At 58.0% G+C, this 11,438-nt stretch overlaps 1 protein-coding gene across 1 annotated transcript; it reads left to right on the forward strand.

Moving 5' to 3' along the window:
* The first annotated feature begins 207 nt into the window (after positions 1-207).
* PRKCSH (protein kinase C substrate 80K-H) lies at positions 208-11,298 on the forward strand. Its single transcript, XM_037131364.2, has 18 exons — positions 208-290; positions 650-801; positions 1,009-1,125; positions 1,650-1,745; positions 1,839-1,896; positions 2,966-3,083; positions 4,507-4,636; positions 6,911-6,995; positions 7,827-7,905; positions 8,627-8,713; positions 8,958-9,113; positions 9,204-9,300; positions 9,736-9,805; positions 10,059-10,148; positions 10,315-10,389; positions 10,473-10,572; positions 10,667-10,849; positions 10,966-11,298. The coding sequence occupies exons 2-17, from the start codon at positions 726-728 to the stop codon at positions 10,811-10,813; spliced, it is 1,581 nt and encodes a 526-aa protein (XP_036987259.2). The 5' UTR covers positions 208-290; positions 650-725; the 3' UTR covers positions 10,814-10,849; positions 10,966-11,298.
* The last annotated feature ends 140 nt before the right edge of the window (positions 11,299-11,438 follow it).

Here is an 11,438-nt window from a genome sequence, read left to right on the forward strand (position 1 = left end):
TTCTGTCGCAACCGTAGAACCCGCCACTCCCAAGATGGAGGCACCTTGCGCCGCCATTAAGCGCGAACCTTCAGAAATATTTCCTCTTAAGGCTTCAGAGTCCTAGCCAAGATGGCCGTTTAGGTTCCGGCACACCATTGGCCACTCTCAACATGGCGTCCCTAAGCTGCCGTTTTGGTGTCCAGCGTGTGCCGGAAATAACGAATACTTCCGCCTTTTTTCTGCCGGAAGAACAGTTGGCTGCTGGGTTAGGGGGGCGCGGTGGCTATTGACCTTTGCCCTTGCCTCGTGTAGGTGGTGAATTAGCGGGCGGGAGGGCATCCCAATTTTCTTTTGGGGTAGTCTTGAGGATGTGCGTCGGGAGAGGGGGAGGCTGTTATCCGGTTCGTCGTATTGGCGGGAATTGGATAGTTTACCACCACCACCCCTCCCCATACATGGGGAGCGGAGGTTTTGAGATCCCCACCATTGATATGAGCAAAGTGAGACCCTTCCACTGGACAGGGCTTGAGAAATATCTTCCGATATATACACCTATGACTCTCCTTTGCCCGGAAGCGATGGAGGAATCCAATTGGCTGGGGGAAGAGGCGCTTTCCTTTGGCTGGAAGTAGCCCTCTGCCACTGACCAGCTGCCTCTTTCTTGCAGCGTTGGGGCACAGCGCATCTTCCCGTCGCCTGCTTCCTCCACAGAACCAGTTTCCGGCCTCCGATCATCTGGCAAAATGTTACTGTTGCTGCTGCTGTTTCCCGTGTGCTGGGCCGTGGAGGTCAAGCGGCCTCGGGGCGTCCCTCTTACCAGTGAGTCTGCCTCTGGATGTGGGGGCGTGGGGTGTAGAAGGGGTCTAGTTTAGTTCCTCGGCTAGGTATTTACAGTCTCTGGCCTCAGTTTCCCTGACTCTGGGTAGGGAAGGTGGCAGCCCTTAGCCAGTGGGTGGAAGCAGAGGTGCCATTAGGTTGAGACAGCTTCTTCCTGCCTTGGGCTGATTCTCTTGCCCACCTCCCCAGACCATCATTTCTACGATGAGTCCAAGCCTTTCACTTGCCTGGATGGTTCGGCCACCATCCCTTTTGATCAGGTCAATGATGACTACTGTGACTGCAAGGATGGCTCGGATGAGCCAGGTGAGTTTTTATGTGTTCATTCATTCATCATACATTTATTGAGCACCTGGTGAATGCCAGGTCCTTCGTGGTAACTAAGACAGACCCAGTCCTGCTCCCTGTTGATTGAGTGGGGAAAGCAGGCACAGAAGTGAGTGGTCGTGCATTTGGTGAGGAGAGAGGCCCCCACCCAGCCTGGGGATCAGGAGGTGCAGTCTCAGCTGCATCTTGAAGGGTGCTGCTAATGGAGAGCCCAGCTCATGTAAGTGTCCTGAGATGGAAGAGAAGGTGGGGACTAAGGGCAAACAGGTGAAGGTGGGGGAGGGAGGAGTTAGTGGCACTCTTCTGGAGGAGGGTCAAGAAGGGAGCACTGGAGAGTTTTGTTTCAGGCCCTGAGTGTGCAGCTGTCTCTTTCCCTTACTCAGCAGTGGTTGTTCTGCTTGTCTTGTGTTCTCTGTGCATGTGTGTTGGGGATTCTGTCTGGGTGGATGTGATGGGTAAGGCCCTGAGCACACTCTGAAAACCCTTTTCTTTTCTTCCCACAGGCACAGCCGCCTGTCCTAATGGCAGCTTTCACTGCACCAATACTGGTTACAAGCCCTTGTATATATTCTCCAAATGGGTCAACGATGGAGTGTGTGGTAAATGAGATCCCATTGGATTTGGGGAAAGAGGTGGTGGGTGGAAGAAGGAGACGCTGTTGGGTCTGATGGTGCCCCTGCCTCTGCCCCCAGACTGCTGCGATGGGACCGATGAGTACAATAGTGGGATCGTCTGTGAGAACACTTGCAAGTACGTGGGTTCCACCTACCCTTCAGGACCTTGCCTTACCCTGCCTGGTGAATCAGGCCGCCTCTCTTTTCTGCTTTTGAGTAGGGAGCGCTCACTCTGTGCCAGGTGCCTTGTGAAGGCTCCACCATCAGTTTTCCCTCTGGCCAGGAAGCAGGTGCAATCATTTGTGCGTTCAACAGTTAAGGAAGCTTGAGTTTAAAAAGAATGACTTCCTCAGGGTCACGTAGCTAGGAGATAGCAGAGCTGGGACTCCGTCTAACTTGAGACTCCATGCTTTTAATTGCTGCACTGTGGAGCAGGACCTGAAAACTGAAATGCCCACAGGCAGGTAATCTAAACAGCAGAACCAGGCTAAGTATAAGGCATTAGGGAGTGAAAGGGTTTGTGGGATCATAGGGATAGCTGCCCTTGATTCCTGTTCAGTTGACACCAGGTGACAGGGCCTGATGCATTTTTCAACAAAACCAAAAGTCCTGATATTTATGTAAACTGTCCTGATTGAAGATCTTTCATTCATTTATTTATTTTTTAGAAGACTTTATTTATTTTTAGAGGGGAAGGGAGAGAATGAGAAGGGAGAAATACCAATGTGTGGTTGCCTGTTATGCGCCCCCAACTGGGGACTTGGCTCACAGCCCAGGCATGTGCCCTGACTAGGAATCAAACCAGTGACCCTTTGGTTCTCAGGCCAGCACTCAATCCACTGAGCCACACTAGCCAGGCCTGGAGATCCTTCATTTAAGTATAGGACTGATTATGCACAACACACTTACCAGCCAGACTGTCCAGGAGTCTGTGACTTCTGTGCTTCCCTCTCCTTGCTCTCCTGGGAGCCAATTTCCAGCTTCATATCTCAGCACTCCCTAGTCCCACTCCTGACCCAGAGGGTGGGCGAATTGCCCACATCTCTCTTCCCATCTCTCTTCGCAGCCTGCATGGTAGAGGAGGAGGGTTTGCTCTTATTTTTCCCAATGTGGGGGCAGCAGGTGGGGTTGAACCCTTTTGGAAGAGGCAGATCTGATGGGCCCTAAATGCCTCCCGACGGTGCCTGTGTGTCCCCTCACCCCAGAGAGAAGGGCCGCAAGGAGAGAGAGACGTTGCAGCAGATGGCAGAGGTTACCCGTGAGGGGTTCCGCCTGAAGAAGATCCTTATTGAGGACTGGAAGAAGGCCCGGGAGGAGAAGCAGGTGAGTAGCCCCGTGGGGCTGACACAGGACATTCTGGGCCCTGTGGTCCAAAGGCATGGGCGGGCAAGGCCGGATGAGGTTGACATCTCCCTACAAGTGGTGTCCTAGGGCCAGTTACTGCCTGCGCCTTGGTTTACTCATTTGTCTACTTGGTGTGTAGTCAATGGGTAAGCCGTTACCAAATGGTCAGCACAGTGTTGATCGGTGCGTTGGGTAGCAGGCTGAAGTAGGCTTGGGGGGGCTCTGCTGCCTTCTAGAACAGGAGGGACGCCGCCCTGCGTCCCAGGTGTGTGGTTCAGTCATCTGTAAATGGGGCTGATGACTGTGTGACCAGGGGAGGACTCAGGATCATGTTGGTTGCAGCAGCTGAGTTAGTTCAATAGGGTGGGTGCTTCGGGAGCCGCAGGAGGGTGACTCCCCCGGTGTGTGTCTCCCTCCCCTGCCTATCATGCCCCTGGCTATTTGATGGGTCATAGTCCTCAACGTTGCTCCTGGGCTTCTGCTCCACCCACCGAGCAAGGGTTCTAGCTCAGTTTCTCAGCCCAGGGAAGGTTCCAGGTCTTTCTCTACCATCTTCATGGCCTGGCTAGTAAGGTCCCTCCCAAATTCACGGGGCAGTGAGTTCCTTCCTGAGTTCAGGGGCTAGTGGGGGAGCTAGTGGTGGGGGTGTCTCCAAGTGACCTTTGCCCTTCTAGGGAGTTGGGAAGATCCTAGCAGCAGGCTGGTCTGAGGTGTCATGCACGTTCTTGGGAGGAAAGTGATCCTGTGGGTGCTCGGGCTAAGACCCTACAGCTTAGGACCCCATTCCTAGGCTGGAGCCTGCCCAGCACAAACATTCCTTTTCTGAAATATCCACAGAGGCCTAGGATGTGCCATGTCCTGGGCGTGAGGCTGGAAGCACACGAGGAACTGCCTCAAGGGTACATTGCCTGGTAGGAGAGACAGATAGAAAATGATGCCTAGGGTGTCTTGGCATAGAGGAGACTCTTGCTTGGTTCCTCTCCTTCTCCTGCTAGTCTTGGGGGCAAGAAGTGGGAAGACTTTCTGGGGGAGGAGGCCTTGAAGCTGAAACCTATAGAGTAATTCAGAGATGGCCAGGCAGGGTGTTCTAGACAGAAAGAACTGGGGTCAGAGAGCGTTAGGGCGTCCAAATATTGTTAGGGCAGCTGGGTCCTAGAGTTTACAATAGCAGTGGGGCAGGTGGAGCTGGAGAGGTAGCAGGGTCACAGGGGGCCCTGGGACCACATTAAGGTGTTTGGGTTTCTCTTCAGTGGGCTGCAGGGTGGCGGTGGGGGACCCAGGGAGGTGCGAGTTTTGGAAAAATCCTGCGGGTGCTCTGTGGAGTAGAGGCAGGGGGGTGGCAGTGCATGAGGAAGAAGGCAGAACAGAAGGAGAGTTGGTTGCTTGCCTTCTGCCCACCCAGCAAAAGCTCACTGAGCTACAGGCCGGAAAGAAGTCCCTGGAGGACCAGGTGGAGGTGCTGCGGATAGTAAAGGAGGAGGCCGAGAAGCCAGAGAAAGAGGCCAAAGACCGGCACCAGAAGCTGTGGGAAGGTATGTTGCAAGGTGGCCATGACTTGCCCTTGGCTCGTGGCCCAGAGGAGTCCGGGCCCAGGAGACTTGCTCATCATCTGTTTGTTTTGTCTGCTGACTTCTTTGATCAGGGTGCCTCAGTTCCCTGCGTGCCTAGTTGTCTTTGACTTTGTGTTGGTCATTGTATTTGGCAGTCATTACGGGGATGATTTGCAGCCTAGTATGAGAGGTACTTCTCTAGATAGGAAGGGCTTTTCCTTCTGCCAGCCTTGTGGAATACTAACATTCAGAGATCCCCAAATCCAAATTCAGGTCGGAGCTGAGATCAGAGCGCAGGCTGGGCGTCTCTCCCCTCGAGGAGGTAGCCCCGTGGGGTCACAATGTAGTTACTTGGGGGGAGGGGGTGTGCTCTTATGCCCCCAGTCTTGGACTTTGATTTTTGTCTCCTTGGCCCCACAAGCTCTCATCAAAACAGACATCAGGTTTGCCAGGATTGGCAAACCCCTTAAGACAAAATCAAAATCAGCCTCTGCAGCTCTCACCTTCCCAGGTGTCCCTTTCTTTGCCCTGGGAGTTCCTACTGCCTTGGGGGGTTTTGGTTTTTGGTTTTTTGTTGTTGGTTTTTTAAAATATTTTTTTCCATTTATTTTGAGAGGGGGAAATAGGGAGGGAGGGAGAAATAGGAAGAGAAACACTGATGTGTGTGAGAAATATCAGTCGGTTGCCTCTTGCACGCACCCTGGCCAGGAACGGGCCATAACCCAGGCATGTACCCTGACTAGGAATCAAACCAGCGACCCTTTTGCTTTGCAGGACAACACTCAACCCACTGAGCCACGCCAGTCAGGCCTGCCTTGGTTGGTTTTAAGATGATTTTCTGTGCTGTGCTCAGCATTTCCTCACTGTTCGCTGGTTGTGCCACCGTTATGGGAACTTGGAAACCTTGGTCTTCGTTCTCAGTCTGCTCCGTAGGGAACACACTATGGCAGCAGGATAGAAGGGGGAGGTGGGACAGGAGCCCTCTACTCCAGACTAGTTCAAGGACAAAGCATTGCTGTAAGGATTTGGACGTTGTGGCTCCAGCTGTTTCTATGGCTGTTAACCAGGACCTGTGCGGCCCCAGTTCCATCTCTGGGCATCTACTGCCTTCCTTCCCTCCGTCTGCCCTGATTTCTTATAATCAACAATTCAGTAGTTTATCCAACCAGTGTTTGCTGACTGGACGCTGTGTGCCAGGCACACCCCAGGTGCCAGCAGCACAGCACTGAACGTGATGGGGGGAGCCCCTGCCTGCAGAGGGAGCAGCAGGTGGCCGTGTGGCTGGAGCGAGGGAGAGAGGACAGTGGAGGAGAGACAAGGGTAGGGACTGCAGGGCAGGCCATGCAGGGTGTTAGGGACCATGGGGAGGACTTGAGCTTTTGCCCCAGGTGAGAGTGGAGCCATAGAGGATTCTGAGCGCAGGAGGAATGGCAGCCAGGGAGGAGCTGATTACACAGAGGGGCTCCCTGTGGAGTCCCAGTGGCTCCTTGGGTGGAGGGACCTGCAGGGACCCCCTCCCTTCTCTCAGTGCAGGCTGTTTCCCTCCCCCACTCCCTGCCTCCACCCCCCACACACATAACTGAAGGCCTTGGAGACCCCAGGCCTTCAGTTATCTCCTCTTCCTGGATGGTCTTCTTTGGCTGACACCTTCCGTCTACTTAGATTCACTCAGACCCCTGCTGCCCAGACAGCTGTCCCCACACTTAGCCTCCCCTTCAAATGCTGTGAAGCTGGTTTGTCTCTTTCTCTGTTTTTGTTCTGATTGAACCTGGCTTCCTTTACTCTTTGTCCTGGTTTCTGAGGCCTGGATTTCCTGTTTCTTAAGTGTGAACTTTCTCTTTGCCTTCTTCATGGAAGCCACTGCTCCATGATTTTGTTTTCCTAGCAGCCCACACTCCTCCTGCTCAGTGGGCGCAAGACCCTGGTGCCTCTTCTGGGCTGGGACCCTGACCTCTGGCTGCCTTTGGTTCCCACGCACAAGTCCAGCCTCCTTCATGTTGGACAGTGAGCCTGGTGGGGTGCTCGGGCCTCCCAGACGTAGCAAAGCTAAGGCATGGGCCCCCGCCCACCCCTCTTGTGGTCTCTGCCTGCCCTCACTTGTTCAGATCAAAGTCCCAGGGCTGTTCTCAACAGTGGCCTGACTCAGGGCCCCACTGCCCATCACAGGGCCCAGCGCACAGTGTTGGTGGGGGGCAGGTTTCAGGGTGGGGGGAACTGGCGGGCAGGGTGGAGGGTGACAGAGTGGCCCCTCCACAGAGCAGCAGGCTGCCTCCAAGGCCCAGCGGGAGCAGGAGCTGGCGGCCAGCGCCTTCCAGGAACTGGATGACAACACGGACGGGGTGTGAGTGTGCCCAGGCTGCCCTCCCTGCCCGGGCCTGGGGTCCCCCTCTCCCACCTGCCTTTGGAAACCAGAGTCCTTGCTTCCTACCTCCTTGCTCTGGGGCCTGGGCTGGTCCCTGACTCTCTGAATGAGCCTCTACTCGTGTGTAAAATGGATCTAGAACAGGCCGGTGATTGTCGAGGAGATGAGGGAAACCCACCTCCCCAGGAGCTGAGTGAGGGGACGAGGGACCCCATTGCTCTTTCCAAGCCTGCCCTGTGGTCAGAGGCAGAATCCCAGCAGTGCCGCTGCCGCTACACCTGCTGGCTGACCCCAGGCAAACCGCTCAGCGGAGGGTGGGCTGTCGGGAGCCAGGAGGTTGGGCAGGCACCTCAGTGGTCAGGAGCAGGGGCTTTCACAAGGACCAAGGGAGCAGAATGGGCAGGGTGGGCCGTTCCTCGGTTGGCAGTTCCGATGAGTGGGGACCAGGATGTGGTTCCCGGGCCGCTGTGGGTACGGGCTCCTCTGGGTGGAGGGCACCAGGCAGAGGGCCCCTTGGGAGTGTGGGGTTCTGGGAGTGGAAGGAAATGGATGCTGCTGATGGCTCAGGAGCACAGGGTCTTGGGGGACATGGAATCCAGGTGTCTCCCAGTCCCACCCCTGTCTCTGTCCCTCCTCTGAGCCCATTCAGTGTTGTGGAGACTTAAGGAAGGGACAGGAGGCAGGGGACTGGGTTGTAGCCAGTACCTGTTCTTCCCAGGGTTGAGGGCTGGAAGGGGCCCCAACCCTAGAGCTCACCTCCCACCTCCCCTCTGCTCACCCCTGTGTCGATCTCCACCTGCGCCCCTGCAGGGTGTCAGTGGCTGAGCTGCAGACCCACCCGGAGCTGGACACAGATGGGGACGGGGCGCTGTCCGAAGGGGAAGCCCAGGTACCCCGTGCTGCCCCTTGGCCTCGGACTCCGAGAGGGGACTGCCCTGGGAAGACTCGGGGCCAGGGGGCCGGGACAGGCTGGCTCTGGGACACTCCCATGGAAAGCTCCCCGCTGGCCCCAGGCCAGGGCTGCTGGGGCACCTGGCCTCACCTGAGTGAGCCAGGAGGGCAGTTGCCCACTGTCACTTGTCCCTGCCCTTTAGAACCTGGTGGGGTTGTGCAGGTGCCACAGGGTGTCTGGTCGGGGCAGAGCCAGGTTCCCCACTCAAGCACCCCCACTAGCTCCCACGAGTGTTTATACCCAATTTGCACTTCTCATGTTTGTGCACTTGGCTCTGCACAGTCCGGACCCTGCTCCTCTTCAGTCTGTCCATCACTGTCCCCTCCTGGGTCCCTCCCCATCCCTCCTCTGCCTCTGCCTTTTCCTCTGAGGACCTGATGCTTTCTGGTGCTCTTGCTCTTCCTTGTCTCCTTCCCACTGTCCCTGGTCTCTCCAGATGGCACCCCCATCCCACTGGGGCGGGATTCCTCTTTTCTGCTGGCCTGTGCTGCCCCCTTCTGGCTGCTGTGCCTCATTCTTCCTGGCCCAGGCACGGCCTTGGCTGTCATCTTGCCCACCCCTGGCGCTGTGACCTGAGGCTCCCCTTTACCCGTGGCTGGGGTACAGGAGGGACACCTGGAGGCCCCTGTCTTGACACCACCCCAACATATGCACACAGACGCTGCTCGGGGGAGACACGCAGATGGATGCTGCCTCCTTCCGTGACCGTGTCTGGGCTGCCATCAGGGACAAGTACCAGTCTGAGGTCAGTGGTGGAGGGGCGGGGATGCAGTCCTCACTCTTCCCCGCAACCCCCTGCCTCACAGAGGAACTGCCTCCAGTTCTGGCACCAGGCCATCTTGGCCAGCTGGGCCACCCCAGCCCCTCCCAGCTGTCTGCCCCTCCCTCCAGGCCCCTTAGAAGGAAGGGGTGGAGGCACTGAGGCTGCCCATGTGGGCGGAAGGCGGACCCCCAGTCCGAAGCACCGAGCACGCTGCTCCCTGCTCCAGGTGCTGCCCACCAGCCCGCCAGTGCCTTCTGTGCCTGACCTGACTGAGTCCAAGGAGGAGCAGCCCCCAGTGCCCCAACCCTCACAGCCTGTGGAGGAGGAAGAGGAAGAAGGGGAAACAGAGGAGGAAGAGGAAGAGGAGGAGGAGGATTTCCAGGTGCAGGGGGAACAACCCAGGGTGTGTGTGGGGGAGAAGAGGGTTTTCGACTGGGGGCAGGGCCCTTTGCTGACTTTGTCGTTTCCCCAGGAGGCCCCGCCCCCACTCACACCCCCCCAGCCTGGCAGCACCACCAAGGAGGACAAAATGCCACCCTATGATGAGCAGACGCAGGCCTTCATTGATGGTAAGTGCTCGCTGTGGGGCCTGGGAGGGAAGGAACCCTGCTCATGCCTTCCCCTGTCGGCGCCCGAGAACCAGCCTTCCCTGCTTCCCCAGTAAGCCAGGGGGGCTGGGGGCGTCCTGGAGTGGGCGTCTGGGCCTGTGCAGGCTGGCACCACCCCCACCAGCCCCGTGGGCCCTTCCGGCTCCTCGCTGACTGCTGCTTGTTTGTGCCGCCCTCACGGGCAGGGAGCGAGTGGTGCCACAGGGCCCGGGCCCTGATCCCTTTGGAGCCAAGAGCCTGGGCAGCGAGGTGGGGTCTGTGGCTGGCGACACCCACAGGGCCTTCTGTGGCGAGGTCCTGGGAGGAACGGAGCAGATGAGCCTGGGACCTCCTTCCCCTTCTTTCTGGATGTGTATAGGGGTAACTCTGACTTTGTCCCCCACTTTGCCCCACCAGCTGCCCAGGAGGCTCGCAACAAGTTTGAGGAGGCCGAACGGTCCTTGAGGGACATGGAGGAGTCCATCAGGTATGGCCACAGCAGGGCGGAGTCTCCACCTGCCACGCAGCCGGGCTCCCCAGAGGCAGTGGTAACAGGGAGTTGTTAAGGCAACGCTGCTGCCAAGGTTCAGCAGTGGCGCCTGCGGGGAGGGTCCCCAGGCGGCAGGGAGCTGGAGCCCAGCCCCCAGGTGGCCCTTCATCAATCATGAGGCCTTCCAGCATTGTCCTAAGTCAGTCTGTGCAGGCTAGGCTGCTCCTCACCACTCGGTCTTCCCTTGCAGGAACCTGGAACAGGAGATTTCCTTTGACTTCGGCCCCAACGGCGAGTTTGCTTACCTGTACAGCCAGTGCTACGAGCTTACCACCAATGAGTGCGTTCTCCCGCTTCCCCGGCCCCAAGGGTGGGCGGGCAGGTGTACTTGGAGGCTCTGAGCCTGAGCAAGGTCACAGGGGAGTGAGGGCAGCAGCCTTAGGGGCAGTTTATGTAGTTTTGAGGGGCTGGTGTGCACCCCACCCACCAGCCCTGTCCTACAACAGGTACGTCTACCGGCTCTGTCCCTTCAAGCTTGTCTCACAGAAACCCAAGCTTGGCGGCTCCCCCACCAACCTCGGGTGAGTGGGTATAGGCTGGCCCCCATCTCCTTGGTACTCCCAATCCCCCCGTCGGCCCCCCTCACCACCCCTTTCTCCTACAGCACCTGGGGCTCCTGGGCCGGCCCTGAACATGACAAGTTTAGTGCCATGAAGTACGAACAGGGCACTGGCTGCTGGCAGGGCCCCAACCGTTCCACCACGGTCAGTGGGCGGGGGACAGGGCGGGAGGCCGGGTGGGGGACCCACACCTGGCTGAGCCCACCTGAGCGCCCACCCGCCTGCCCACCCTCCCCAGGTGCGCCTGCTGTGTGGGAAGGAGACTGTGGTGACCAGCACCACGGAGCCCAGTCGGTGCGAGTACCTCATGGAGCTGACGACACCTGCCGCCTGCCCAGAGCCACCCCCTGAACCACCTGCAGACAGCGAGCACGACGAGCTCTAGCTCCACGAGCCCGAGCCCCACCCAGCAGACAGCAAGGTGGGCGAGGAGGCGGGTCTCTGCCGCCCGGCCCAGGGTGCACTCGGATCTGCGGGAGACAGATCTGGGTTGGCACCGCCTCTCCTCACCTGGGTCCCTTTGTCTTTTCTTGTCAGGTCTTTCACTGGCCCCAGAACCTCAAGATGTGGAACCAGCTCCCAGTGGTGCTGCCTATCTGCCCCACAGTCTGGATGAAGGCCTGGCCCTCCCCACAGGCAGGAACCATGAGGGGCCCCCAGCCCTGTTCTCAGGGGTCAGGTGGGGCAGAGCCATTTCCAAAGCCTCAGTGGCCCCCAAAGGTAGACAGAAGGAGTGCACCTTCCCGGGCCCTGAGCCTAGTGGCTCACTGCCGCCCAACCTGACCCTCCTCCCAGGGCACCTGCCTCCCCTGCTGGTGGGGATGGTGAATTGACTGTGACCTTGAAACAATAAATGACAACCCCAACCCATCCGTGTCTGCCTTGCTTTGCTTGGGCCTAGGGTGGGCCTAGGGCAGAACGCAGGGGCAGCGGCTGCCCGCGGATCCTGGGCTCGCCTGCTCTGCCTCAGGCTGGCTCCCCACGTGAGGCTTCATCACTTGTGAGATGAA

Source organism: Artibeus jamaicensis, unplaced genomic scaffold, assembly GCF_021234435.1.
Source record: "Artibeus jamaicensis isolate MK-2021 breed Jamaican fruit bat unplaced genomic scaffold, CSHL_Jam_final scaffold_537, whole genome shotgun sequence".
Lineage (NCBI taxonomy): Eukaryota > Metazoa > Chordata > Mammalia > Chiroptera > Phyllostomidae > Artibeus > Artibeus jamaicensis.

Excerpts from the sequence above, each read along its gene's own strand:
- PRKCSH (XM_037131364.2), top strand. The coding sequence starts at position 726 with ATGTTACTGTTGCTGCTGCTGTTTCCCGTGTGCTGGGCCGTGGAGGTC. Across the intron at positions 1,897-2,965 it reads GTCTGTGAGAACACTTGCAA|AGAGAAGGGCCGCAAGGAGA; the intron begins GTACGTGGGTTC and ends CCCTCACCCCAG. Across the intron at positions 10,573-10,666 it reads GCCCCAACCGTTCCACCACG|GTGCGCCTGCTGTGTGGGAA; the intron begins GTCAGTGGGCGG and ends CACCCTCCCCAG.